Below are 25825 nucleotides of genomic sequence, written 5' to 3' on the forward strand. Positions count from 1 at the left end.
AGAAGGAGGAGAACCCGGGGGGGGGAGCTTGAGGGGGGCTGAGATCCCGCCAACACCCCCCAGCCGGGGAAAAAGGGCGAGCCCCCAAAAAAAAAAAAAAAAAAAAAAAAAAAAAAAAAAAGATTGGTGTCCTTTGCTTGGTTAGTAGTTAGAGGGAGAACTAGAGTTGAGAAGAGTGTTGGGTGAATATGTGTGTGGGTGTTGGTTTTAGGTGAGAGAGATTTTGAGCATATTTGAATATTGAGAGTGAGAAAGATGGAATAATTGATGGACTGGTATCCCTGAAGATTGAGAGAAGGTGGAATCCATAATACATGGAGAGAACCTTGGACATTTAACATTTGTTTGTGCCCGAGAATGTTGACTGTCTTTACCATTCTTGCTCTCACAAAGCATATGTAGACTTCCTCACAACAGCTAATATTTGTCAAGTCCCTTACTATGTCAGGCATGTTAAGGCTACAATAGTAAGCAAAATCAGACCCAGGCCTGGCCTCATGAGTTTATTATTTATCAGTGGAAAGACCCATTATTTAAAACCTTTAGTGTTTTTATTTTTTGTAGAACTTTTTGCATTTTTAATTCTTTTTCTTTTCTTTTTTTTTTTTTTTTTTTTTTTGAGACGAAGTCTTGCTCTATAGCCCAGGCTGGAGTGCAGTGGCTTGATCTCGGCTCACTGCAAGCTCCGCTTCCCAGGTTCACGCCATTCTCCTGCCTCAGCCTCCCAAGTAGCTGGGACTACAGACGCCCGCCAGCATGCCCGGCTAATTTTTTGTATTTTTATAGAGACGGGGTTTCACCATGTTAGCCAGAATGGTCTTGATCTCCTGACCTCATGATCCGCCCGCCTTGGTCTACCAAAGTGCCGGGATTACAGGCATGAGCCACCACGCCCAGCCAACATTTTTAATTCTTTATTTTAAAAACATATTTGCTTGAGTAGATAAACGTTCACCAGAAGGGAATGGAAAAAACTCAGATTCCCTTGTCAGAATAGAGATTAATAAGAGGAATCTTGGCCTGGTGTGGTGGCACACACCTGTACTTCCAGCTACGTAGGCGGCTGAGATGGGAGGATCGCTTGAGCCCAGCAGGTGGAGGTTGCAGTGAGCTGAGATTGTGCCACTGCACTCCAGCCTGGTTGACAGAGCAAGACCCTGCCTCCAAAAACAAAAAACCAGGTGCATTGACTCATGCCTGTAATCCCAGCACTTTGGGAGGCCAAGGCAGGCGGATCACCTGAGGTCAAGGCATTTGAGACCAGCCTGGCCAACATGGCGAAACCCTGTCTCTACTAAAAATACAAAAATTAGCTGGGCATGGTGGCGCACGCCTGTAATCCCAGCTACTCTGGAAGCTGAGGCACGAGAATTGCTCAAACCCAGAAGGTGGAAGTTGCAGTAAGCTGAGGTGGTGTCACTGCCCTCCAGCCTGGGTGACACAGTGAAACTGTGTCTCAAAAAAGAGGACTCTGTCCCCCACCCTCACTACATTGAAACTGTTTGCTGAAAACTTCATAGTCATTATTGCTGACGATTTTATGGTCACCTCTTTTCTCCTCCAGTGCATCCTAGCCAGCTCTTAGTGTGGAGCAGTGAACTGTGTGTGGTTCCTTCTACTTGAGGATCATGCAGAGAGCTTCACGTCTGAAGAGAGAGCTGCACATGTTAGCCACAGAGCCACCCCCAGGCATCACATGTTGGCAAGATAAAGACCAAATGGATGATCTGCGAGCTCGTAGGTATCAAATCATGTATATGATGGAAGTCATGACCCTATTGAAGATTGTGCTGAAATAAACTATTTTGTATATTCTTCTGAAGTAAGGAACAGTTATAAGGTCAGAGTGCCCTACCATCTTTCTACCCTAATTTGTTTACATTTATAAAAGGTTTGCTTGACATTTCTTGCTTCTTTGACTTTTTATTATACCTTCTGCTGATTTATAGCCAAGATTTAAAGCAGTGAAGCAGTGTTTAGATCAAAGATAACCATCTCAAATATCTGTGAAGCCAGATGGGAAACATACATGATTAGAATACTGCAGTCCAAACAAAACAAATCTGTAGGTTGTATTTGGTCTTGTGGCCAGCATTTTGCAACTTCTGCTTTAGATTTTCTATATGTCCTTTGACACCATTAACTTTTTGAGTACATTAGCATTGTGGTGTGTTGCATGAGGACTTGTTAAAGTCCTGAGAGAGAATTATTGTCCTAGGCCTACTTTCTCTATTAGGACCATAGACCTCATTAGCTCCATATGGTGGTAATTCAAATGATCTGATTCCCTTTTAACTTTTTCTTTCTTTCTTTTTTCTTTTAAGAAATATTAGGTGGAGCCAACACACCTTATGAGAAAGGTGTTTTTAAGCTAGAAGTTATCATTCCTGAGAGGTTAGTATGAATCAGCTTCTCAACCTACATGGTAAAGTGCATTTATTGGGAGACAGAGCAATGTAGTAGATAGAGCATAAAGGACTAGGTTTTAATCCTGGCCTTATCATGACTTAATGTGACCTTGACCAAGTTATTTTATCTCTCTGGAGTTCAGTTTCCTTCTCCAGAACAATGGGCCAGATCACATCAAACACCCCCTCACTTTTTCAATTGTGGTAAAATATACATAACATAATGTTGACCATTTTTAAGTGTACAGTTCAGTGGTATTAAATACATTCACATAGTTGTGCAACCATCACCAACATCTATCTCCAGAACTTTTCATCCTCCCGAACTGAACTTCATAGCCATTAAACTCTAACTCCCCATTTCTCCTTGCTCTCAACCCCTGGTAACCACTACTGTGCTTTCTTAATATTAAGCTCCTCCTCACTTTTTCTTTAACATTTATTTTAGGTTCCGGGGTACATGTGCAAGTTTGTTATATAGGTAAACTCATGATGTCCCGGGGATTTGTTGTACAGATTATTTCATCACTCAGGTACTAAGCCTAGTGTCCAGTAGTTTTGCCCTTCTCTGTCCTCCCACCCTCCACCCTCAGGTAGGCCCCAGTGTCTGTTGTTCCCCTCTTTGTGTCCATATGTTCTTATCATTTAGCTCCCACTTATAAATGAGAGCATGTGGTATTTGGCTTTCTGTTCCTGCAAAGACCATGATCTCATTGTTTTTTATGGTTAAGGCCCCTTTTAATTCAAGTCTCCTTTAAGGCTCTCACCAGGTAAGTTACAGTTATAGTTTTGTACAGAACTGAGAAGGGAAGAAATGACTATATAACAGTTGAAACATAGGTATGTAATCACTAGGTCAGATCCTGGCCAAACTTGTTAAAGTCTTGAGAGAATAGCTTAATAATCATGTGGTGCATCAGTTCTAAAAATAGACTGGGAACTTTGCAAGGTCTGTGTCTCACAAAAGATACATAATAACCAAATGCAATGTATAAATTGTAATTGAGTACTGTTTTGAAAAATCCAGCTATAAAAAACAAAAGGAGAACAATTGAAATCTGAACAGTAAATGATATTAGGGAATTAGTTCTTAAATTTTTCATAGGGGTAATAGTATTGCATTTATATGGGAGAATGTTCTTATTCTTAGAAGATATGCTCTAGTATTTAAAAGGTAAAGTGGCTTGAATCCAGGTGGTAGATATACGGGTGTTTTCAGTACTGTTATTTCAAACTGATTTATTGTAAATTTTCATAATGAAAATTTAGGAGAAAAGAAAGTTTTCTTCCCAAAGGCTGGCTCCCTGACATTTCTATAATACCAACATTATTATGACCAAGAAACTATTTTAAATGTATTTAGAAGCAAAATTATATAATGAAAATTACCTGTTGTCTTATTCTTTCATAGGTACCCATTTGAACCTCCTCAGATCCGATTTCTCACTCCAATTTATCATCCAAACATTGATTCTGCTGGAAGGATTTGTCTGGATGTTCTCAAATTGCCACCAAAAGTGAGTTGTGGGTAAATGGTTGACTCTACAGCATTCTGTTGTCTTCATCTATTAAACTTGAATTAGAGTGTCACATTATAATATAAAAGCAACTGTTTATCTGTTTGTGTATAGGGTGCTTGGAGACCATCCCTCAACATCGCAACTGTGTTGACCTCTATTCAGCTGCTCATGTCAGAACCCAACCCTGATGACCCACTCATGGCTGACATAGTAAATATCCCCATTTTCCTCTGCAACATATATCCTACCTTGTCTATACCACTAACTCTCCCTGTGTGAGGATAGCTGCAGCAGCTCTAACTGACCACTGCAAATCATTTTTTTCTCCATTAACTCTTTGATTTCATCTCAGTCCTCAGAATTTAAATATAATAAGCCAGTCTTCCTCAAGAATGCCAGACAGTGGACAGAGAAGCATGCAAGACAGAAACAAAAGGTATGATGTTTGCTACTATTGTTAGTTAAGTATATATGTATAAATAATGTTTTTTAGATTTGCCAAATTTGTACTGAACTCTAGAATGCCTGATCTTTTTCTCCTATTGCAACCTTCTAAATAATCATTCAGCAAAATAGCCTAATAGCTCAACCAACAGTAGATGTTTCATAACAGTTGTCATCTATTGGCAACACTAGAGGGCAGGCAGCATCTGGTTAATTTTTTTTTTTATATTACAGATAGCAAGGATAGCGGGGTAGTGTCTCAGATTCTTTTTTCTAAGTTGTCCTTTTAACACTGAGAAGAATCTATATTTGCAGGGACTAGTTGCAGAGATAGGGGGAAACTTTTCTTATGGGACCATTCGTGGAAGAAGGTTGAAGGAAAAACTTCAGGTTGATAGAATTTCCTTATTTAGCAAAATGCAAATTACAGGAACATGGAAGTTAACACATGATAGTTCTTGCTGAGTTATACCATCTTTCAGATTGAGTTAAATAGCAGTTGTGTTACTTGTAAAAAGAAATAAAAATTTTAAAAAATTGAGAAAAATGTTTTTGAGAGAATATCATATGCACAATGCTGTATATAAATCTTGCAGCAAAGAAGTACATGGAAATAATATTACAGAGCTTCATTTTTCTCCATCCTGGCATTTGTGTGAACCTTACTGTATTTCACCCTGTCTCCTCCTTTTTAGGTTGATGAGGAAGAGATGCTTGATAATATACCAGAGGCTGGCGACTCCAAAGTACACAACTCAACACAGAAAAGGAAGGCCAGTCAGCTAGTAGGCGTAGAAAAGAAATTTCATCCTGATATTTAGGGGACTTGTCCTGGTTCATCTTAGTTAATGTGTTCTTTGCGAAGGTGATCTAAGTTGCCTACCTTGAATTTTTTTAAAAATATATTTGATGACATAATTTTTGTGTAGTTTATTTATCTTGTACATATGTATTTTGAAATCTTTTAAACCTGAAAAATAAATAGTCATTTATTGTTGAGTATGTGTTTATCCTGAATGTGTGTCTGGGAGTAAACTGGCCAGAGAGGTATATATAATCAGAACGTTAAAATATTTGGAATTGTTGTCCTTTAGTTTGCCAACTTCCCAGCACCGCTAGGGACTCTGAATGTTTGACACAGATGTAAAATAGCTGTAGAAACAATTCAATTACCCTTACGCTTTCAGGGATGATAGCTTTTCTGAGGTCTTAAAATAATGTGGTAAGAAGATAATAGATCCTTTTGCAAATTTATTTTTTTTGCAGCTTTCACTTTTTGTGATTTACATAGCTGACCAGAATTCTGTGATAAAACTTTCATTTGTTCAACAAATACTTATTGAACACCTACTATGTGCCAAGTATTATGCTAGTGTTTGAGAATGAAATGGTGAGAAAATTGGATGTGAGATTAACCAAATGCTCCTAAAAATGTAAGTAGGGATTTCCTCTCTCCAGCATCATTTTATGGCAAGTACCACTCTGGACAATTTGGTGTCAAACTTGAATTCCCTACTCATGATTTTGTAATACACTTGACTTATCTTTATAATTCTATTTAAATGACAGAGATAACAGATTTGAGCAGAAATCAGCTGAAATAGGAGGAGATCACCCAGGCCAAGCTAAGACTTTGAGGAATGTTTTTTTTTTTTTTTTTTTGAGACGGAGCCTTGCTCTGTCTCCCAGGCTGGAGTGCAATGACGCGATCTCGGCTCACTGCAACCTCCGCCTCCCGGGTTCAAGCGATTCTCCTGCCTCAGCCTCCTGAGTAGCTGGGAATACAGACGTGCACCACCACACACAGCTAATTTTTGTATTTTTAGTAGAGATGGGGTTTTACCATGTTGGTCAGGCTGGTCTCAAACTCCTGACCTCATGATCCACCCGCCTTGGCCTCCCAAAGTACTGGGATTACAGGCATGAGCCACCATGCCCGGCCTTGAGGAATGTATTATAGATACTGGACTTGCCTAGGCAGATGACTGAAGACTATAATGCCCTTGTCCATATCACAGTGTAGCAATGATGATTTTTTACCTAGGCTAGGCACCATGCATGTAAAATGCATCTCTGAATAGGCATCTTTCATTCTTCTACCTATGAATTACCTTGTACTCTTTACTGAGCAGCAGCCTGCCATACTGCTTATGTGGTGATTGGACTCATGCAAAGAAAAGAAGTATGAATTTATATAATCCATTAATGACAGGTCATGGCAGAAGCTAAAAATATAAATTTCTAACGTCTACAGTATTTCTGAACCCACTTTTCAAAATCAGTTACCGGTCTTTTTTTAAAGCCCAGGAATTAATTCTGTTCCAGGCTTGTTTCCTATGTTTATGCATACTTAAGTCAGGTTTGGAGTTCCTAGATACCATTAGTATGTCAATTAGGATACTTACAGTTGTGAGTGAAATTCAACTCACACTGGCGATAATGAAAGAAGTTCATCGCCTTACTAAATAGAAAGTCCAGGGCTAAAGTGAACATCTGGGTTGGTGAATTCAAAGGCTCAACATTATCATCAAGATCTTGGTCTCTTTCCATCTGCCATCCATAGTATCAGCTTTCTCTTAGGCTGTTTGTTCCCTAAGTTTCTTCCCCTCTTAGGATGACTATCAGCAGCAGTTGGGGTTATGTACTTTCTATCCAGCCAGGCCAGGAGGCTCTACTTTCCATGAAACAAAAGTCCCTGTGGACCGCCCTGAAAGCAATCACTGTTGCCAGGGAAATGCCATGTGCTGATTGCTCTGGGCTAAACCCAGATATGAAGTGAGAGATGGACTTAGGGAGTAGTTGTAGGAAAAGAGCACCTCCTGTAGGACAAAACCCCTTACACTTCTATCACCATGTCTGGTCAGCTCTACCAGCTACTTTTCCCTACCGCTACTGACAACACTAGTTCAGCTGCCATCATCTCTCACCTGCACTTTAGCCATAACCTTCTATCTTGTTTCCTTGCCCCCATTCTTGACCTTTGACACTCCATGCTCTTCACAGCAGCAAGAATAATCTTTTGACAATGTAAGTTGGATTTGGCTTCATTCCTCCAAGTGGCTTCATCTTGCAATTAAAAGCCTAGTCTCCTTCCCTGACCCGTAAGACCCCGCATGATCTGACCCCTGCTTGCCTTATCTGTCCATCCTCATTGCATACCCTCAAACCCCTTATACCTTACATTCCTCCATCCACACAGTCCTTTCAATGTCTTGAACACACCTAGCTCATTCCTACCTCAGGGATTTCACATATGCTATTTCCTCTGCCTCCTACATTCCCCAGGATAGTCTCAGCTTGAATGTAGCTGCATCAGAAAGCCGTTTTCTATCCCATCTAAAGGAGCCCTAGATCCTCAGGTACTCTCTGGTCCATAACCTATTACCCTAATTAATTTTCTTTATAGCACTTGTACCTATCTGGAAATGTGTTCATTTTCTAATGTGTATATTGTCTCACTCTAAGCGCTGGGGATATAGTGGCTACAAGGAACTTTTCTCTCTAATCACAGGAAACACCAGAGCCGAAAGCTATTAGAAGTCATCCAACCATTTCTCTGCCTGAAGTACCAAGGACTGGACTAGAGAACAGAAGTGACTTGCCTGAGGATTTAAAAGCCCAGCTCCCTACTCCCAGCTCAGGGAAGGATGGGAAAAGGCTAAAAGCATGGACTTAAGTCAAGGAGACCCAGTTTCAGCTCTGGCAGTGCTGCTTACAAGTTGTGTGACCTTAGCTTTCTACTCAGTCCTATTTTTTCAGGTTTTGCCTCTGCAAAAGGGATGATGATGATGCTGCTGCTTAAGACTCATGAGGTTGTTGTGAGGATTGAATGAGATGATGCATGTAAAGCAGCCAGTACAGGGACTGGCATGGTGCTGACATTTATTGAGTGCTTAGCAAGGGCACTGGGGGATGGAGACCAACCATAGGTGGGTCTTAAGGAGCTGCCCTGCCCACTGCCAACTTGCCAATCTGCTCTGTTCCTAGGATAAGCAAGCTGAGCTGTTTCTCAATTCCAAACCCCTAATTAAAGAGAGATGACATCCATGACTGATCATATAAACATTGCAGATTCCAAGTTCCCCTCTCCTGCTGCCCCCAACCCCCCTCTTCACCTCTCCCCAAAAGCTATCTAAATAAGAACAGATTTTACCACCCACCTTGTGGGCAGACTCAGCTGAGGCTGGAACTAGCTATTTATCCTTCGGCTGCTGCGGGAATTCAACACATACAAATAAAGCTCCTTTTCCAGCCAAGTGTGTATTTTTCCATCAGCATGTGGCCCCCCCTGCTCAGGTTGTCTTGTTTAGGTTGGGGCAGCCCAAGGGAGGGAAGGACAAGGAAGGGGTGTGGGGCTATGATTTCAGGACCTGCTCCCCAGAATGGCTGGCAGCAAGACATCTTACAGTCCTGAACCACACTGGGCTGCCAGTGAAGCCCGGGAGAGGTTGGGGTGATGGACACAGACATGCTATACTCAGAAACAATACATTCCACTTTCTCCTTGCTTCTTGGCAAGTCGCCCCTGCCTCCTGCCATGGTCCCCAGAGTGTGTCCATCCCTTTGTCCATCTCTTAGTTTATATCAGGGATGACAGTTTATCCAGAATGTCGCGCTCATTCCATCCACCCTCCCACCCCAATACAGGGTTTTTCCCTTTCATGTGCTTGTTTTCCTTGCTTACCTTTTCCCCTGATCCCGCATCCCAGTAGAATGTGTCCCCTTCCTTCCACTGTCTTCCTCCTTTAACCAGGACCCTGAAACTCTGTGCTTCAAAAAAAGGGTGTGCTCTGACAGTTCCCTCAAACCTTCCATCAGAGGCAACTTTTCTAGGGGGTGAGTTCTTAGTCTCTACGTTGTCTCTAGGCCTGGGAGTTATTGCCATGCACTAAACTAAACCCTTCGCATGAAAATTTTTTTTCTTTTTTGAGACAGAGTCTTGCTCTGTCACCCAAGCTGGAGTGCAGTGGTGTGATCTCGGCTCACTGCAACCTCTGCCTCCCGGGTTCAAGCGATTCTCCCGTCTCAGCCTCCTGAGTAGCTGGGATTACAGGTGCATGTCACCATGCCCGGCTAATTTTTGTATTTTTAGTAGAGATAGGGTTTCACTATGTTGGCCAGGCTGGTCTCGAATTCCTGACCTCAGATGATCCACTCGCCTTGGTCTCCCAAAAGTGTTGGGATTACAGATGTGAGCCACCACGCCTGGCCTCATGAAAAATCTTTTTAAATTTTTTCAATAACCTTCAGAGTTTAGATACTATGATTATCCCCATTCTACTGAAGATGAAACATTCAGAGAAGTTAAGGAAAACCTAAGGACAACTGGCTGTAAATGGTAAGTCTAGGATTCCAATCCGGGCCTGTATGACTCCAGAATCATATTTGTCAGCTGCATGGATTCTAAATTTTTTTTTTTTTTTTGAGATGGAGTTGCACTCTCATCACCTAGACTGGAGTGCGTGGGTGAGATCTTGGCTCACTGCAACCTCCGCCTCCCGGGTTCAAGCGATTCTCCTGCCTCAGCCTCCTGAGTAGCTGGGATTACAGGCACCTGCCACCACATCCAGCTAATTTTTGTATTTTTAGTAGAGATGGGGTTTCACCATGTTGGCCAGGCTGGTCTTGAACTCCTGAACTCAGGTGATCCACCCACCTTGGCCTCCCAAAGTACTGGTATTAGAGGTGTGAGCCACCACACCTGGCCCTATTCTAATAATTTTACGTCTGCCTCCACAGAGTAGCTGTGGGATAATGGGCAAGTTTCTCCCCTTCCATTTCCTCCTCTATAAAATGCAGGCGTGGCTTGAATGCTCTCTGAGATTTCTCCCAAAGCTCACATTTGACAGTTCTGCAATTCTGAAACTTCCTGTGTAATCCAGGGGCTCAGGGCAGAGCCTGTGGATCTCTGGTTTAGTGATGAAATAAATTAGGTTGGTCTGTTGCCTTCTCATCTTCCCTTTTTATTATCTTTACTTCTTCAGCATTCTCTTGCTGTAGGTTCCCTGCTAGGGATTTTCCACCCAGGCCCACAGTCTCTACCTGTTAACTCATCCTGACAGTACTTCTGTCTTATCACATACTTTTGCTCATCGAAATTCCTATTCAGGCCATGCATGGTGGCTCTTGTCTGTAATCCCAGGACTCCAGGAGGCCGAAGCAGAAAGATTGCTTACATTCAGGAGTTTGAGAGCAGCCTGGGTAACATCGCGAGACCCCATCACTACTAAAAATTAAAAAATTAGCTGGGTTTGGTGGTGTATGCCTGTAGTCCCAGCTACTCAAGAGGCTGAGGTGGAAAGATTGCTTGAGCCCGGGAGGTCAAGGCTACAGGGAGCCATGATTGTGCCACTGCACTCCATCCTGGGTGACAAAGTGAGACCTTGTCTTACATTTTTTTTTAAAAAAAAAATTTCAATAACTGCCCTCTTCCACACTAATAGTTGAAAAGAGGTCAATGGGTTTACTCCTGGGCTGCAGGTAGAGAGCAATGCAGAGGGAGAAGCCTATCTGGCTTCTTTTCCATGAGGGTGACAGAAATCTAACAATCTCTCTTGAGCAAACAAAAGGTATTGGTTTACAACCTGAGAAGTCCAAATGTGCTTTCAGGCATGGCTAGGTACAGATGCTCAAATAATGCCATCAGGATTCATTTCACTCCAAGTGGCAAGAGAGACACCAGCAGCTTTCTTCCTATCAGTCCAGCAACTCCAGTGAAAGAGTACTTCTTTCTTATCAGCTCCAGCAAAGTTCCCAAGTTGGGTCTCATTAGAAGGATTTGAGATGCAAGCCCATCCTTGGACCAATCACTGTGACCAGGGATTAGAGTAAGCTGATAGGGTCTGGGTTATATTCCCACCTCTGGAACCTGGTCTGGAGTCAACCCCACATGAAAGGTAGGCACTAGAGAGCAGTGGAGGTAGTTGCCTGAAGGAAGGTCAAATTGATGTTACCAGAAGAAAGGAAGTGGTCATTTCCTTTCTTATAAAGGAACAGATGCCCTGGGCAAAGGGCTATGGGCTATTCCTAACCTGAAGGAATAAGTAAGTATGATGGTGGAATTTCAACCTCTGTGGTAGCCAGGGAAGAAGCTGTTATAAAGTAGAGGGTCCGGGAACTTGGTAGCCTTCAAATCTCACCATACAAATATCTGCCCATTCTGCGTTATTTACATCTCCTGGCCAGATGGCCCCTTTACGTTGGAAAACAGAATCTTAATGGATGTACTTGGATATATTAATTTCTTTTCTTTCTTTCTTTTTTTGTTTGTTTGTTTTTGAGACAGGGTCTGGCTCTTGCCCAGGCTGGAGTGCAGTGGCATGATCTCAGCTTACTGCAACCTCCCGGGCCTCCCACTTCAGCCTCCTCAGTAGCTGAGACTAAAGATGCACGCTACCATGCCCAGCTAATTTTTTTTTTTAGAAATGGGGTTTCGCCATGTTGCCCAGGCTGGTCTTGAACTCCTAACCTCAAGCGATCTGCCCACCTTGTCCTTCCAAAGTGCTGGGATTACAGGCGTGAGCCACCATGCCCAGTCTATTGATTTCTTAATACTTTTTTTCAAAAGAAATTAATTGAGCACTTTTTTTGTGTGTTAGACCTCATGAAAAGGATTGAGGTTACAACAGTGAATGAGACCAGCATGATCTCTGCTCTCATGGAACTTTCCTACTGTGCCTACTGTCCATTCAGAGAAAAGTAGTCCTACCCACAGCCCTTGACAAGGGAAGCCCTGAGCAGTTATATTTTGTCCAATATGACCCCACACAAACATACCCATTCACACACTACAGTTTAGTGAACCAGGACAGGTTCCTGGCCTAAGAGTAATCAACCCACCTGTTGGCCATTAACCTATAATTTGGCCTATTGTAGAAAAGGAAGTTTGGTTAGTTTGGTTCTCTCTCAATCTTTCAGGATACTACCGTTGGAAATTTAAAAAGGAAAACAACAAGGAAATTAGCCCAGGAACTGAAAGCTGAAAGGATGCATCCAGAGACCTTGAGGAAGGACAGGGTTCACAGTGAGGTAAACATAAGCAGAAGTTACCCATAAACACAGGCTGTGAGTCAAAGGAAACAATTCATTTCTGCAATAAATAATCACACCTTTTCTTTACCCCATTGCTGGGCCAAAAGAATTATTCTGCCTCCCTTATTGCTTCACATATATCCTCTGAAAAATTATTCTTTTGACCCAGCAATTCCACTTCTGGGAATTTATCTTACAGATATACTTACTTACACAGGTGCTAAATGGCATTCATGTAAGGTTACTTGTTGCAATATTGTTTATAAGAGCAAAAGAGTAAGCAACCCAAATGTCCATCAGAAGGGGAATAAGATGAAATCATGATACATCTACATAATGGGCTATAACCTGCTTCAAAAACATTAGAATGCTTTCTTTACTGATGTAGAAATGTCTTTGAGCTATATTACAGGTTAAAAAAGCAGAAGCAGAACCTTGGTGTGCTACTTTGGGAAAAGGAAAAATAAGCATATATATGCATCTTGCTAATATATATATTTTCAAAACTCTGGAAGGATATATAAGAAACTAATAACAGTGGTAACCAATGAGGGCTTGGGAAGTGAGCCAAAAGAGACGGAAATGAGAGGAAAACTGTTAAGAATTTGTTATTTGAACCATGTGAATGTATTACTTATTCAAAAATTAAACTTATGAAAAGCTTTTTAAACAAAAGGGGTGGGTGGAAGCAGCTGATCGTGGTTGAGAAGCAGATAGATATAAAAACAGGCCTCCAGAGAGCAGCTGAACCGGCTAATTTTGGGCAACACAGAGAATAATCACAGACTAAATCCAGAATGACCTTTAGTTTCAGGTACCACAAGGCCCAGTCTTACTGCTCTTTCTGGCCTTGGATTTATTTGCTGAGATTCTGCCTCGCTTATTGCTTCATATGGATCCTCTCAAGAAACACGTACTTACTTAACTCCTGAGTTTCTGTCTCTTAATCCAGTCTAAGAAGAACAGCTGAAAAAATGGTCTTCCCTGTAGTTGAGCCAGGAAGATATAGGGTTTGAAATATTCTGTTTTCAAGAGTGGAGGGCAGGTATTCATGAAGGCACCAGTTTTCCACTCAGAAGGGAGTCAGGCACTAGATCAGTACAGCCCTAATACCATTCTGGGGCTAGCACCTTGCCCCATGATTGCAAGTTTTGTTGAACTCCATCTTCCCTCCCCTGAGAAGGGGCCACCTGGTTGTCTTGGGGGCATCACCCCACTCTGAAGCAAGGCTGGGCCAGGGGTAAGGATTCCCAAGGCAGAGAGTGCTTGAGAGAGTGCACTCAAGGAGAGGAAAGCAAGCTGATTATTTGGGGTTCACATTATCAGGAAACCCCAGCATTAGGGTTGGGTCTGAGAAGGTGTTCAGGGTCTGAATAATGAAGGCCCAACCTGCTCACTGCTTTCTTTAGATTATTCTATGTCTAATCCAGTGGCAAGCACACAAAGGGCACTTTGATATAAGTGAGTGGAATGGATTCTGATGCCTCCAAACTTCAACCCTGAGCCTCGTTGGCTGTGCCCTAGGTGCCCCAGAACTCAGAAGACAGGTTAAGGAAGAGCATTGCCACTGATCACTCCTCTCTCAAATACCTCCGGCCACTTCCATGGCTCCACCAGAGTCAGCAGAAAGGAGTTGAGGGACACACGTCATTCTTCACTTGCGCTTTATTATACAGAAGAATCCAAATATTTACATCTTGACAATCCTTATACTTCAAGCAACTGGAGAGGGCATGGAACTGAAACCCAGAAGTGATGTGGAAGTGGTGGGTGGGAGAACTTGCTAAAGCAGAGCAGAGGTAGTTAGATGGTGCCAGACAGGATCAAGGATTCTAGCTACTATAGCTCTGATGTTGGTTTATGAAATAAGAAGAAATAAAAAAATTAAAAATGAGTAAAAATGTTTTAAAAAGGTAAAAAAAAAAATTTTGAAGAAAAAATAGAAGAATAAACAAAAAAGCGTTCTAGCAACTTCCCATCATCGTCACTCAGGCCTATTTATTGTCAGCTCTTCCTTTTTCCTTTCCCCTACTCTTTAGACCTTTTAGTCTTCCCAGAAAGGGAAACTAGAAAGATATTGGAGGCTAGAGGAGGAGAGAGGAAAGCAAGGAGAAGGCCAAGCTAGGGGCTGTGTTCATCCATAATCTTCAAATGTCAGCTCTGCATTTTTTGGATTTTACAAATTGGTATGTTCAAAGGTGCTTATAAAAACCGTTTCTGCCATAAGAGGTTCTCTTCCACAAGTCGGTCTGAGATGTGATTGTGGTTGGCACCAGTTGCCAATGCACAGCACATAGAGCACAGGGCAACACACACCCAGTCAGCAGTCCTCAGTGTTGCCACCACTACAGCCCTCTTGGACAGATAATTCCCCATGGATACCATTTTGGAAGATTTTGTCAACCCAACAAAATGCATTTAGATGCACTGAATAATTTGTTTTTTGATTTTGTGATCAAAGACATACATAATCTTCATAATCTTCTGTGGATCATAATGAAGATAACCAAAGGAATAACATACTGACTTGCTAGAAATTCAGTCAAAATCAAAAAACAAAGAAACTGTACTACTCAGCTTTATTTTGGGTAAGTGTACATTGACTAGACTTTCCGAATAATGAAAATAGTTCATGGCAAACACCTCCGCTCCCTTCCTCCACACCTCTCCTCTAATGAGAAGGCTCAGCAGATGCTCCTCTGGCCAGCAGATGTCTGGAGCTTTAGAAGCGGATGACAAGGTGACAGTGGTGCTACCCTTGAGCTTGCAGCCAGAAATCACTGGTCCCCTTTTCATAGAAGAGGCCACCTGTAGGGAGCAGTTCCTGTGACTCCTAAACCTCTAACACATGGCTACTGTGCTCCACCTCAACACAGACTCCCTAACTCCAAGGGGAACAATGATCACATGGCGGGGGCAAGAAGTGAGAAGGGATCTGGGGTGACTTTTTACAAGTCAAGGCTCCCAAAAACCGTACGAGTTTTGTCATCCCTGAGGCAAAGAACTCTTTTCCCTGATAAAAGTCACCAATTCTCAGTACTCAAAGTAGAGCAAACTCCTTCCTTTAAGGGCTCTTGATCAGCCCTAGGGAAATTGGGAGAGCAGGGTTCTCAAACAAACAACGGATAAATAAACCCGCCATTATTAGCGAGTACCTACACTGAGGCTGGCCTCATGGTAGGACCCCAAGGTTCTTCTGGGATTACAAGGTCAGCACATTCTGCTTCAGAGCCTATAAGAGACCAGGCAACTAGTCAGATAAGATTTAGAAAGGTATCAAGTTTCATCCATGGAGCTACCCTACCTACCTCAGCCAAGGCAGCCTTTTTGTCCTGTGTCAGAATTTCCACTAGGCATTGGGGACAGCAGGGAGATAGCAGAGAAGCTAAGCTGCAGAAACTTGAACTACAAAATTAGAAGAAGGGCTTTCTTCAGGTTTGTTGTTTTAATTGTGGAGCCCCTGGGGATACGGCCCGGCTGAGGACCACGCCAGAATTCAGGAAGAGGATTGTTTTCCATCTGGTCTCAGAATTCTAGACTCCTGTCCTCTAGATGTGTCTGCTCTTGGGGTACCCTAGAGCAAGTCTTGCCCTTTGCTGAATCTTGGATTCTCTTTTTATGTTTCCAAGAATTACCTTTCATGTCTGGAAGGATGCCCCAGTCCTTACCACCTCACTCTCAGATCGAATGTGTGTGTGTCTGGGGCTGGATGAGGGGGGCATTCTGGAAATGCTCAGAGACACTTGGTAGACCATAGGTAGAAAGGTCATGAGGGGAGAGGCAGAAAGGTCAGTGGCCTATCTGAGGCACCCAGGGTCCCAGATAACTACAATTTCCTAAAATTCAATACCTACATTTCAAATCTCTCCTGTTTTCTGGCTAAGGCCTCCTTGTCCCAAAGAATAGGCAGGACCTCGCTTGTGGTAGGAGGTAGCAGGGGGCATCTGATGGAGAAGCATAAGAAGGCAACTAAGAGCCAGAAGGAACCTAGACAGCCCTGCCAGGATCCAGGAACCCTACTATCCCTCTTGCAGCAGACAAACTTTCATTGGTGCTTGGGCTTGCTGGGGTTGATGGCAGGGTGGTGAGAGAATACACAGGGATCCCTTTCTCCCTGCCCCAACTCAGGGGTCTGAGTCTGGAACCACAATGGCAGGCTTCTCTTCATCCTTCCCAGCATAGGATAAGAGAGGTGGGAGGTAGTGTTGAGAGTCTCTACTGGTGGATGGAATCATCAGTTACCTCTGGCAGTTCATTCTAGGATCAGGGCTTTCAGGAAGTGGTGGCATTTTGTGATGTCACTGGGTAGCACTAGGTGGTACAGAGATGAGCTCCCTGGGAGAGAACAGTGCTAAGTTCTGTGATTTTAATAGATATTCCAGGAACACCAAACAAGCAGACAAAAACCTGTTACCAAATAATTCAGGGAACTGGGTTAAACAAAGTTCAATAGATTTTACTACTGTAGGACTTCTCTCTTTATTACACTAACATGCACTGTGAATCTCTAAGAAAAAGACATCATGTGGAATCTCTTCCAAAGCTTATTTTAATGGGAAGTCTTTATGCATGGCATATGTCAAGATTAATGGTATGCAGAACACATTTTGTATCCTATCCATGAGTCACATGGGAAATCACCTTCCAGACCTTTCTCTGTGAGGTCTCCCTGTCCACTGTGCCCTGATCAACCCTTCATCCCTTCACTGTCTTTATTTCCCTCATTTCCCTTAAGCAACAGATGTCCAGGTCTCTGGTCCACAGCTTCAGACATGACAAGGAAGAGGCTCAGCATGAAGGTGAAACTGAGGAAGGCCAAGGGAAAGCCAGGCCAAGAGGCACTCGTTGGTGATAGTCACGGGAGAGAGGTGATCAGTGGAGCGAGGGACTGGGCTGAGTTTTGGTTGTATTTATTTTAGAAGCAGCCATCATTCACGGAGGGGGAGAGAGGAAAGGAAGAGAGGGGAAGAGAAGAATGGGGACGGATATTTACACGTGTGAAGCAAAGGCCAAGCCAGAGGGCCGAAAGCTGCCACCCCCTGATGAGCCTCCACCTGCTGGCATAGCTCCCTCTGCCCTCAGCAGCAGTTCTCCATCCAAGGAGGGTTGGGGGTTCCCAAAGTGATTCCCCTCTGGCTCTACACAATGGCTTCCCTCCAGCCTGGGGGCCCCTGGCTGCTGACAGATGAGGGTCACTGAGGGGAAGCCATACGTCTCCAGCCCAGGGGGCCGCCCAGCTTCAGAAGCTTCCAGAATGAGATCCACATCAGACAAGGCCACCAGGGCCTGGGTAGAATCGCAGGAGCTCTTCTCCAGCTCCCCGGCCGCAGCATAGGCTAGGGGCCCTGAGGCGCCTGCGCGGGGCCGAAGCCGCCGAAGGTCATCCCGGAAGTGGGGGTTGAAGAGCAGGTAGAGCAGTGGGTTGAGGCAGGCAGGCAGCGGCAGCACCACCAGCAGGACAGACTTGACGGCCTCGGGCGTGACAGGCAAGAGGCCCAGCATGGAGGCGAAGCTGAGGAAGGCCACGGGACAGTAGAGGAGCCCGTCTGCGAAGATGAGCCAGGCCACGTGCCTCACCATGGCGCAGTCCCACACGGCCTCAAAGTCGCCCCGCGGCAGGTCACAGTAGAGTTTGATGTAGGCACCGGCCACGACCAGGAAACAGAAGGAGTTCATCATCACCAGGGCCACGGCGAAGCCCAGGGCTGCTGGCTGGCCCTCAGGCGGCGCGTAGGGCAGGCAGAGTGGGGAGGCCCCGTATTCTCCCACTGAGGCCAGGGGCAGCGCGGCCGCCAGCCCTGCCAGCGCCAGGCAGCCCAGGACCCCTGCTCGAACGCTGCCCAGGGAGGGGGACTTCCCATAGGCCCGGACGCAAGAGACAGAGACGCTGCACTGCACTGCGGCCAGAGTGAGCAGCAGCACCGACGCCTCCGATCCAAGTACTGCCAGGAAGCCAGTGACCCTGCAGCCCAGCCCCATCTCCCAGCGGGCTCCGTACTCGGAGAACTGGCCAAAGGTCAGGGCATCGACGGAGGCTAGAAGGCCGCAGGAAATGCCAGTCAAGGTGTTGGCGCCTGCAATCGCACCTACCACAAACTTGACCGGGGGTAGGGGGACAGGGCCGCCAGCGAACACGGTCAGCAGCACCAGTCCATTGCAGAGCACAGAGAGCAACACGATGGCCCACACGGCCAGGCGGATGCCCCAGCTTTCAAAGAGGTGCTCACAGGGCTTGAAGGGGCCTGTAGGAGAGAAGATGAGACATTAACCCTGGGCCAGAGGATGTTGAGACCAGGTCTTGAGGACCAAGGTCAGCCTCTGTACTCAGAGAATTTCCAGTCAAAAGGGGATGAACATGGCCCCTGCCCTCGGAAAACTCCCAGTCTAAGGGAGGCTGACCCAGTTTCTGGCCCCGGAGAACTCCCAGTTGGAGGGTCTCTCACCTTAAAGAACCCCCAGCTGGGCTTGTGGGGAGGAGCAGTGGGACATACACGACTCTTCTTCCAAAGAGCTGCAAGTGGGGTGAACCCTAACCCTCCTCTCAGTACACCAGAACACAGAACGCATATAGGCCGGGCACAGTGGCTCACAACTGTAATTCCCGCACTTCTGGAGGCCAAGGCGGATGGATCGTCGGACGTCAGGAGTTTGAGATCAGCCTGGCCAAAAAGCAAAACTCCTTCTCTACTACAAATACAAAAAATTAGCTGGCCATGGTGGCGCGCACATGTAGTCCCAGCTACTTGGGAGACTGAGGCAGAAGAATCATTTGAACCCAGGGGACGGAGGTTGCAGTGAGCCGAGATTGCTCTACTGCACTCCAGCCTGGGCTACAGAGCAAGACTCTCTCAAAAAATAAATAAAAAAATAAAAATAAAAAATAAAAATAAAAAATAAACACACACACGGTACAAATTAATACAATACAAACCCAGATATTGAGGAAATGTTACGTGAAGGATAGCACTGGAAAGAAAGGAAGGACAGGCTGCCATCAAGGAGTGGAGAAGGTATCAGAATTGGAAGATACGGTGGGTAGGGACAGAGGTGTGAGGGACTGCCCAGACAGTAACCAGTCTATGCCTGAGGCTCTGTTTCTTTCAGTCAGTCCCCAGTGATCCACTAAGGCCTCCACCGTGGGAGAGTCCTGACCAAATATTACACCAGGCTGGCTCTCCCTTATTCTGTGACAGGGGTACAGACCACATTGAATATTTGTCAATCAATCAGTATTTGGGAGGTAAAGTGTCTCAAGTACAGTAAATCAAAATACAGATGACTTCTGGGGTTTTCCAACCTGGGTCCACACGAGATGCCTGAGATCCTGGTGTTTTCCATCCCTCTCTCCAAAGTCTGTTCCTAAATCACCTTGTAACTTTGGAAATATTATTTCTTCATTTTCTTTGGCTTTTGACTCTTGTTCTTCAGTGTGTTTCTAGGTAGCATGGGAATTTGAGAGGCTTTTGTGGAAGCTATTTTTAAACCATTTTTTTCTTATTACCAAATATAATAGGTGATAACTGTAGAAAATTTGAAAATATAACACGAAAAAATTAAAATGACATGATACTTCACCTCTCAGAGATAACTCATTATCTTGGTATGTTTCTGTCCAGTCTTTAAAAAATACATACATACATATAGGTTTTTAAATTAAATTAAGATTTTACTCCTGCTATCATTTGGGTACGGTTTGTCTCCACCAAAACTCATGCTGAAGTGGAATCCCCAATGTGGCAATGTTGGAGGTAGGGCCTAGTGGGAGGTATCTGGATCATGGGATCCCTCAGGAACAGATTAATGTCCTTCTGTGGGGGTGAGTGAGTTCTCAATCAATCCAGGAAATGGATTAGTTCCCTAAGAGTGGGTTGTTAAAGGGAGTCTGGCTTTTCTTTCACCCTGTGATCTATTTGCACTCCCCTTCTGCTTTCCACCACAAGTTGAAGCAGCCTGAGGCCCTCATCACATGCAGCTGCCCAATCTTGAACCTCCCAGCCACCAGAATTGTGAGTCAAACCAACCTCTTTCCTTTATAAATTACCTAGCCTTAGGTGTTCTGTTATAGCAACACAAAGTGGACTAAGACAACTGTATATGCGTTTCTCGTTCTCTTTAAGCTACATTTTTATCAAGCAGACTTTCCCAAATTTTTCCCCAGAAGATGTCTTTATATTATTCAAAACATATTTCATGTACCATAAAATGTACCATAATTATTTGACCATTTGGTATGAATTATTTTAAAAGCAAGCTCAAGTTGGACTTTGTCTTTTGGAACTTCCTTTTTTATGTCATCCCTGCTGATTACTGGTTTTCAGAGGTGAAATTTCCATGGCATCGTGAATGCAGCATGTGTGTTTTTCCAAGTCAGAAGCAGCACCTGCTTCCTCCAGGTCGGGTTAGTGTTCTGGCCCCGAGCTGGCACTAGAGGGCGTGCTGTTGTCACCAAGCACTGAGAACTCGGGCTGGGCAAGGTCAGGCAATCACTCTATAGGCTTTAGAGAGGGTAAAGGGAGAAGGCAAGGGTCCTGGGTCAGAGAAAGCTGGAAAACAGGAAAATGGAGGTGGAATGAAATGGAAGAAGCACACTGTTCATTACTTTCTGTCCATTCTGACGAGTTCCCATCCTTGCCTAAGTAGCATGCTGCTTGCTACCTTCTGTGGCCCGTTAGCATTTTATATGCAAGGGAAGTGACTTCCTCACTCTAAACATCTCCAGTTGAATTGCACCAAAGAGAAAGAGAATTTTCTTTTTTGCTTTCTTTATAGCAAGATGAATTTAGGTTAGACGCTAAAGGAGACTTCCCCAACTGTAAGGGTTAGATGGTGCTGTAAGGAGTTGCCCAGGAATACTATGGAGTTTTTCCACTGTGCAGAGTTTTAACAGAGACTGTAATCTTCCTGGGATGGAGTAGGGAAGGATGGAGAAGGTGACCTTTCGGAGTCCCATCTGGCTCTAGGATTCTGTGGTATGGGTCTTAGACTGAGGGATTACTCAAAAGCAGTCCTATGTGCCACCCTGAGCAATAGGGTCAAGGCATTCTTTCCTGCTTCTCTCCTGTGTGACAGTAGTTTTCTCCTGGATGCACAAATGCTAATTGGCTGATTGCTTGACTTCGCCTCCATTCATGCTACTCCCCTCAAGCAGCCACCCAAGGGAAAGAACTCCAGTTCCTTCCCCAGGAATTATGAAAGGAGGGCCCTCCTGCAGCAGGCTGGGAGTCAGGCAAAGAATGTGGCTGCAGACATGCCTGGCTGAACTAATACCTCAACTAGGTGTTTGGGTGCCCTTTCTCCATTCCCCCTCGTCCCCATTCCCCAGACACCACCTCACCTGGAGTAGGGCTACACTGGACACTGGGGTGTGGCTTTGAGTCCTCCATCTCCAGCTGGAGCTCATCTAGGTCCAGGTCATCTGAAAGGAAAGAAGGTGATGCAGGGCCCTGGGTCTTGGTGTCAGTCAAGCCCTACCTTTCTCCAAATGCCCTCTCCTTTAAGTTGTCTCCTACTAACTCTGCTCAGCCCTGGTCATTCCAGCAACTCTGCACATCCATTTCTACCCTTGGGGGTAAAGATTTGGTCAGCTTCCTATTATCCACATGTGGATAATAGGATAATAGGAAATGTTTGCACAGCAAACACTTCACCTAGACCTTCTCTTTCTATTAATCAGGGCTCTGTGTCCTCTCCAGTTGGCCTTACCCACAAGTGCTGCTTCGAGTTGGAGTGGAAGCTCTTTTAATAATGTATGCTAGTGATCACACATTTCTCTACTCTGGCTGGGCTGTCACTGTAATTTTGTGTACAGTTGTGAAAACTACACATTAAGAAAAACATTAGTGAGCCAGAGTGTGTTCAGATGTGAACGAGTGAACTAGGGGGGAGAGAGCAGAAGCCATTTGTGAGAGAAACAGTCAAAGCAACTGGGCAGTGTTTAACTTGGAGGAGGTAAGAGTGAGTGGGGATATGATGGCTGTCCTCAAAGGGCTGAAGGACTGTTAGGGGTAAAGGAATTCGACTTCTACATGCTGTTTTGCCCCAGAGGGTAGAACCAGGATCGATGGATGGACTGTAGAAGGAGGCAAATTATGTTTCGAATGGAGACACTCTACTTCTTCCTAACAAGAGTAAGTTCCCACAATTAGAGCTGTCCAAAAAAGGAATACCCCAGCTTTAACAGGTGCAGAGTAGGTCCACATCTGCTGAGTGCAATTCTGGCACTGGGCAAATTCAGAAGAATTTCAGGGATGAATAAGATATGGCCCTGCTCTCAAAGAGCTTGTGCAGACTAATAAGGAAACAAATTGTCATGCTACAATGAGTGGCGTCAACTAACAGATTTATTTCCTAGATAGAAGGGAATAATTTGAATGTTTCTAGCATAAAGAAAAGACAAATATTTAAGGCAAAGGATATCCTGATTACTCTGATTTGATCTTTATATACATTATATGAATGTATTAAATAATCACACATGCCCCCCCAAATACATACGTCTATTATATATCAATTAGAAAAAAATTTTCAGCTAATAGATTTACTGAACAGTAAGAGTTAACATTTCTTGAGTTCTTATTCTGTACCAGGTACTGTGCCCAGCCAGTCCTCATCTTCATGGTTCCATTAACCCTCACAACAGTCACACGAGGCAGGTGACAGATAAGGAGACTGAGGCTCATTGAAGTTAAGTGTCTTACCCGCAGCCTCACAGCAATAGACTAGAATTCAGATGCAGGTTTGTCTGACTACAGAGCCCAGATGTTTAACCATTATGCTTTCCCAGGCAAGCAACCAATTGCTTTGGGGGGTCAGGGTATGGGGAGGGTTCAGGAGATTTACGGGTGCATGAGCTGAACATAATTTGTCACTGATGATACTAAAGAGAAAGTCCTCAATGTGAGAGAAAGCATTTCTACACTGAGTCAGAGGCTGGACTAGATCATCTTTAATGTTCTTTTCAATTCTAAGTCCAGGTTTTATACTTCCTTTTTTTTTTTAGACGGGGTCTCCCTCTCTTGCCCAGGCTGGAGAGCAGTGGCGTGATCTTGGCTCACTGCAAGCTCCGCCTCCCGGGTTCACGCCATTCTCCTGCCTCAGCCTCCCAAATAGCTGGGACTACAGGTGCCCACCACCACACCCAGCTAATTTTTTGTATTTTTAGTAGAGACGGGGTTTCACGGTGTTAGCCAGGATGGTCTTGATCTCCTGACATCGTGATCCGCCCACCTTGGCCTCCCAAAGTGCTGGGATTACAGGCATGAGCCACTGCACCCCGCCCTACACTTTTTTTTTTTTTCCTTATTCATTATTGCGGTGTTTCTCAAACTAGGGCCTGTGAACTCTAGGGCGTTGCAGACATGCTGGAGGTCCACAAATTCTATAAGAATTTTGAAATGAGAATCTAGAACATTTTATAATCTATAAAGACAAAACATTTTTTTGCCGTGATAATCCATCATTGAAAAGCTTTTTAAAGAATAAAACAAGTTTCTCAAGTCAGACTGGGAAATGTGTCTGAGGACCCAAGTTTGGGAAAGAATGGCTTGTCTTCAAAAGGTAACTGTACAATCTTCAGGTTTAAGAGATAGCACCCTGTGGGCTCTTCCTCCATCAGGCAGAGCAATGGATAGGTGACTCTGTTTGTTGCACTTGTTCCAACTTTGGTTCACAAAGTCTGTTTCCTGTGTGGATCCTTCCTCCCCACTTAAAGGGTAAACACCATCAGTTGGGAGTTTTCCCAGGAGGCAGGAAGACTGTGAAGCTGCCCCTGGCCCAGACACCATCAGGGCGGGTAGGAGGCTGAGTTGTGCCCACAGAGTCCTGGCATTTCCTCCTCTCTACCTTTCACTCCCTGCCTGCCCCTGCTCTCCAGAATGGAGCTCAGCAATTCTTTGAAATCAAAATGCATGAATGAAATGCAAGAGGTGAAACCCGTGGACTCTGTCTGAGGCTGGGAAAGTCACAGCCAAGGTGTTAAGTAACCACTCTTCAAACTAGGAGGAAATCGAATCTGGCTGGAGCAGCAGCTCCTGGCTTTCCTTCTCGAGGCTCATTAGCTCCCACAGGAAGTGGGGGGCCCTGCCCTGGCTCCCATTACAGGCAGCAGGCAGCCCACGATCTTGACGCCCTGTGGTTCTCCAAGACCTAAGCCCGGTGGAAAGTTTCACCTTGAGGAAGGAAAGTTTCCATTCCCCCTTCCAGCCCCCTGAGGGAGTGTACAGCAGACATCCGGGAATGTCCCCCGGGGACAGCCGTCTGCCGGCCCAGAGCCAGCCAGGCTGCTGGGCTGCTCCTCATCGGGTCCTCATACCCTCCCTAGGAGGTGTGTTAATACATTGGGAAGAAGGCTCTCAGAGACCCCCAGGTTGCCTGCCCACCATTTGCCCTCCATACACTGTGCCCTGGACTCCACAGTTGCACTCTCCCTATACATGTACACCAGAAGGCACCAGTCCTCAGTAGTAGTGGTGAGCATACTTCATCATTTATGGAATCTTTTAGTCTTCCCCAGCAGCCTATGAGCTATCCATTATCTTTCTTATTTACTTATTTATTTATTTAGTTTTTTGAGACAGAGTCTCACTCTGTCACCCAGGCTGGAGTTTGCAGTGGTGCGATCTCAACTCACTATGACCTCCACCTCCTGGGTTCAAGCCATTCTTCTTGTCCCAGCCTCCTGAGTAGCTGGGACTACAGGCGCATGCCACCATGCGTGGCTAATTTTTGTATTTTTGGTAGAGATGGGGTTTTACCATGTTGGCCGGGCTGGTCTTGAACTCCTGACCTCAAGTGATCCACCCACCTCGGCCTTCCAAAGTGCTGGAATTACAGGCATAAGCCACTGCACCCAGCCAATTATCTTTCTCATTTAAAGATAAGGAAAGTGAGGCTCAGTATGATTACATGACTGGTCCAATGCAATCCAACTGCTGAATGTAGTAGTTGGGTTTGGACCTCAGTTCTGTCTACACTGTCATGAGATGTTTTTCTTACATGTTTATATTTGATTTTTGTTTGTTTGTTTATTTTCTCCATTGAAATATGGTGGAGAGTGAGAGATGGAAAAAGAATACCCCAAAGCAGAGGAGCCCTACTCTCTCCCTCCTAATCCTACTTGTGTTCTGTAATATGGGCAGAGGGAGAAGGAAGCCCTTTTCTCTGCCCTTAGTATCTAAGACACCACTTAGTAAATGATCCCTCAGAACCCCCTTGGCTGCCTGACTCCAACATGTGCCTTTTACCCTAACTCTTCCAGAAACACAGATGGCCCAAGATAGCTTGCACTCGATAGGCCATTCTCAGTGAAGGTCTCTTGCACCTGGTGGCCACGGAAGTCTCACTTTCAGACTCATGGGGCAGACTAGAGGTGCAGCATGGACTTGGATAGCAATAACACTGCACTGTTCCTTTCGGTTCTAGGAC

The 25825-nt window shown here is 44.7% G+C and overlaps 2 protein-coding genes across 4 annotated transcripts in view; one reads left to right on the forward strand and one right to left on the reverse strand.

Annotated features, from left to right (window-relative positions):
- The window catches only part of UBE2T (ubiquitin conjugating enzyme E2 T), an 11034-nt gene extending 5663 nt beyond the window's left edge, over positions 1-5371 (forward strand). Inside the window, exons 2-7 of one of the 2 annotated variants that reach the window (XM_025391108.1) lie at positions 1565-1741; positions 2325-2394; positions 3820-3925; positions 4040-4138; positions 4281-4364; positions 5068-5371. In XM_025391108.1, coding sequence (XP_025246893.1) covers positions 1723-1741; positions 2325-2394; positions 3820-3925; positions 4040-4138; positions 4281-4364; positions 5068-5193 — 504 coding nt within the window. In that variant the 5' untranslated portion in view covers positions 1565-1722 and the 3' untranslated portion in view covers positions 5194-5371. The remainder of the gene's footprint in view (positions 1-1564; positions 1742-2324; positions 2395-3819; positions 3926-4039; positions 4139-4280; positions 4365-5067) is intronic. The other variant, XM_025391104.1, reaches the window with a different exon arrangement.
- Positions 5372-16866: 11495 nt separating this feature from the next.
- The window catches only part of LGR6 (leucine rich repeat containing G protein-coupled receptor 6), a 123012-nt gene continuing 114053 nt past the window's right edge, over positions 16867-25825 (reverse strand). For both annotated transcript variants that reach the window (XM_025398334.1, XM_025398344.1), the window contains 2 exons: positions 21738-21818; positions 16867-18645 (listed from right to left, as the gene is read on the reverse strand). In XM_025398334.1, the coding sequence (XP_025254119.1) occupies positions 17393-18645; positions 21738-21818 (1334 nt within the window). In that variant the 3' untranslated portion in view covers positions 16867-17392. The remainder of the gene's footprint in view (positions 18646-21737; positions 21819-25825) is intronic.

This window comes from Theropithecus gelada, chromosome 1 (assembly GCF_003255815.1).
Source record: "Theropithecus gelada isolate Dixy chromosome 1, Tgel_1.0, whole genome shotgun sequence".
Lineage (NCBI taxonomy): Eukaryota > Metazoa > Chordata > Mammalia > Primates > Cercopithecidae > Theropithecus > Theropithecus gelada.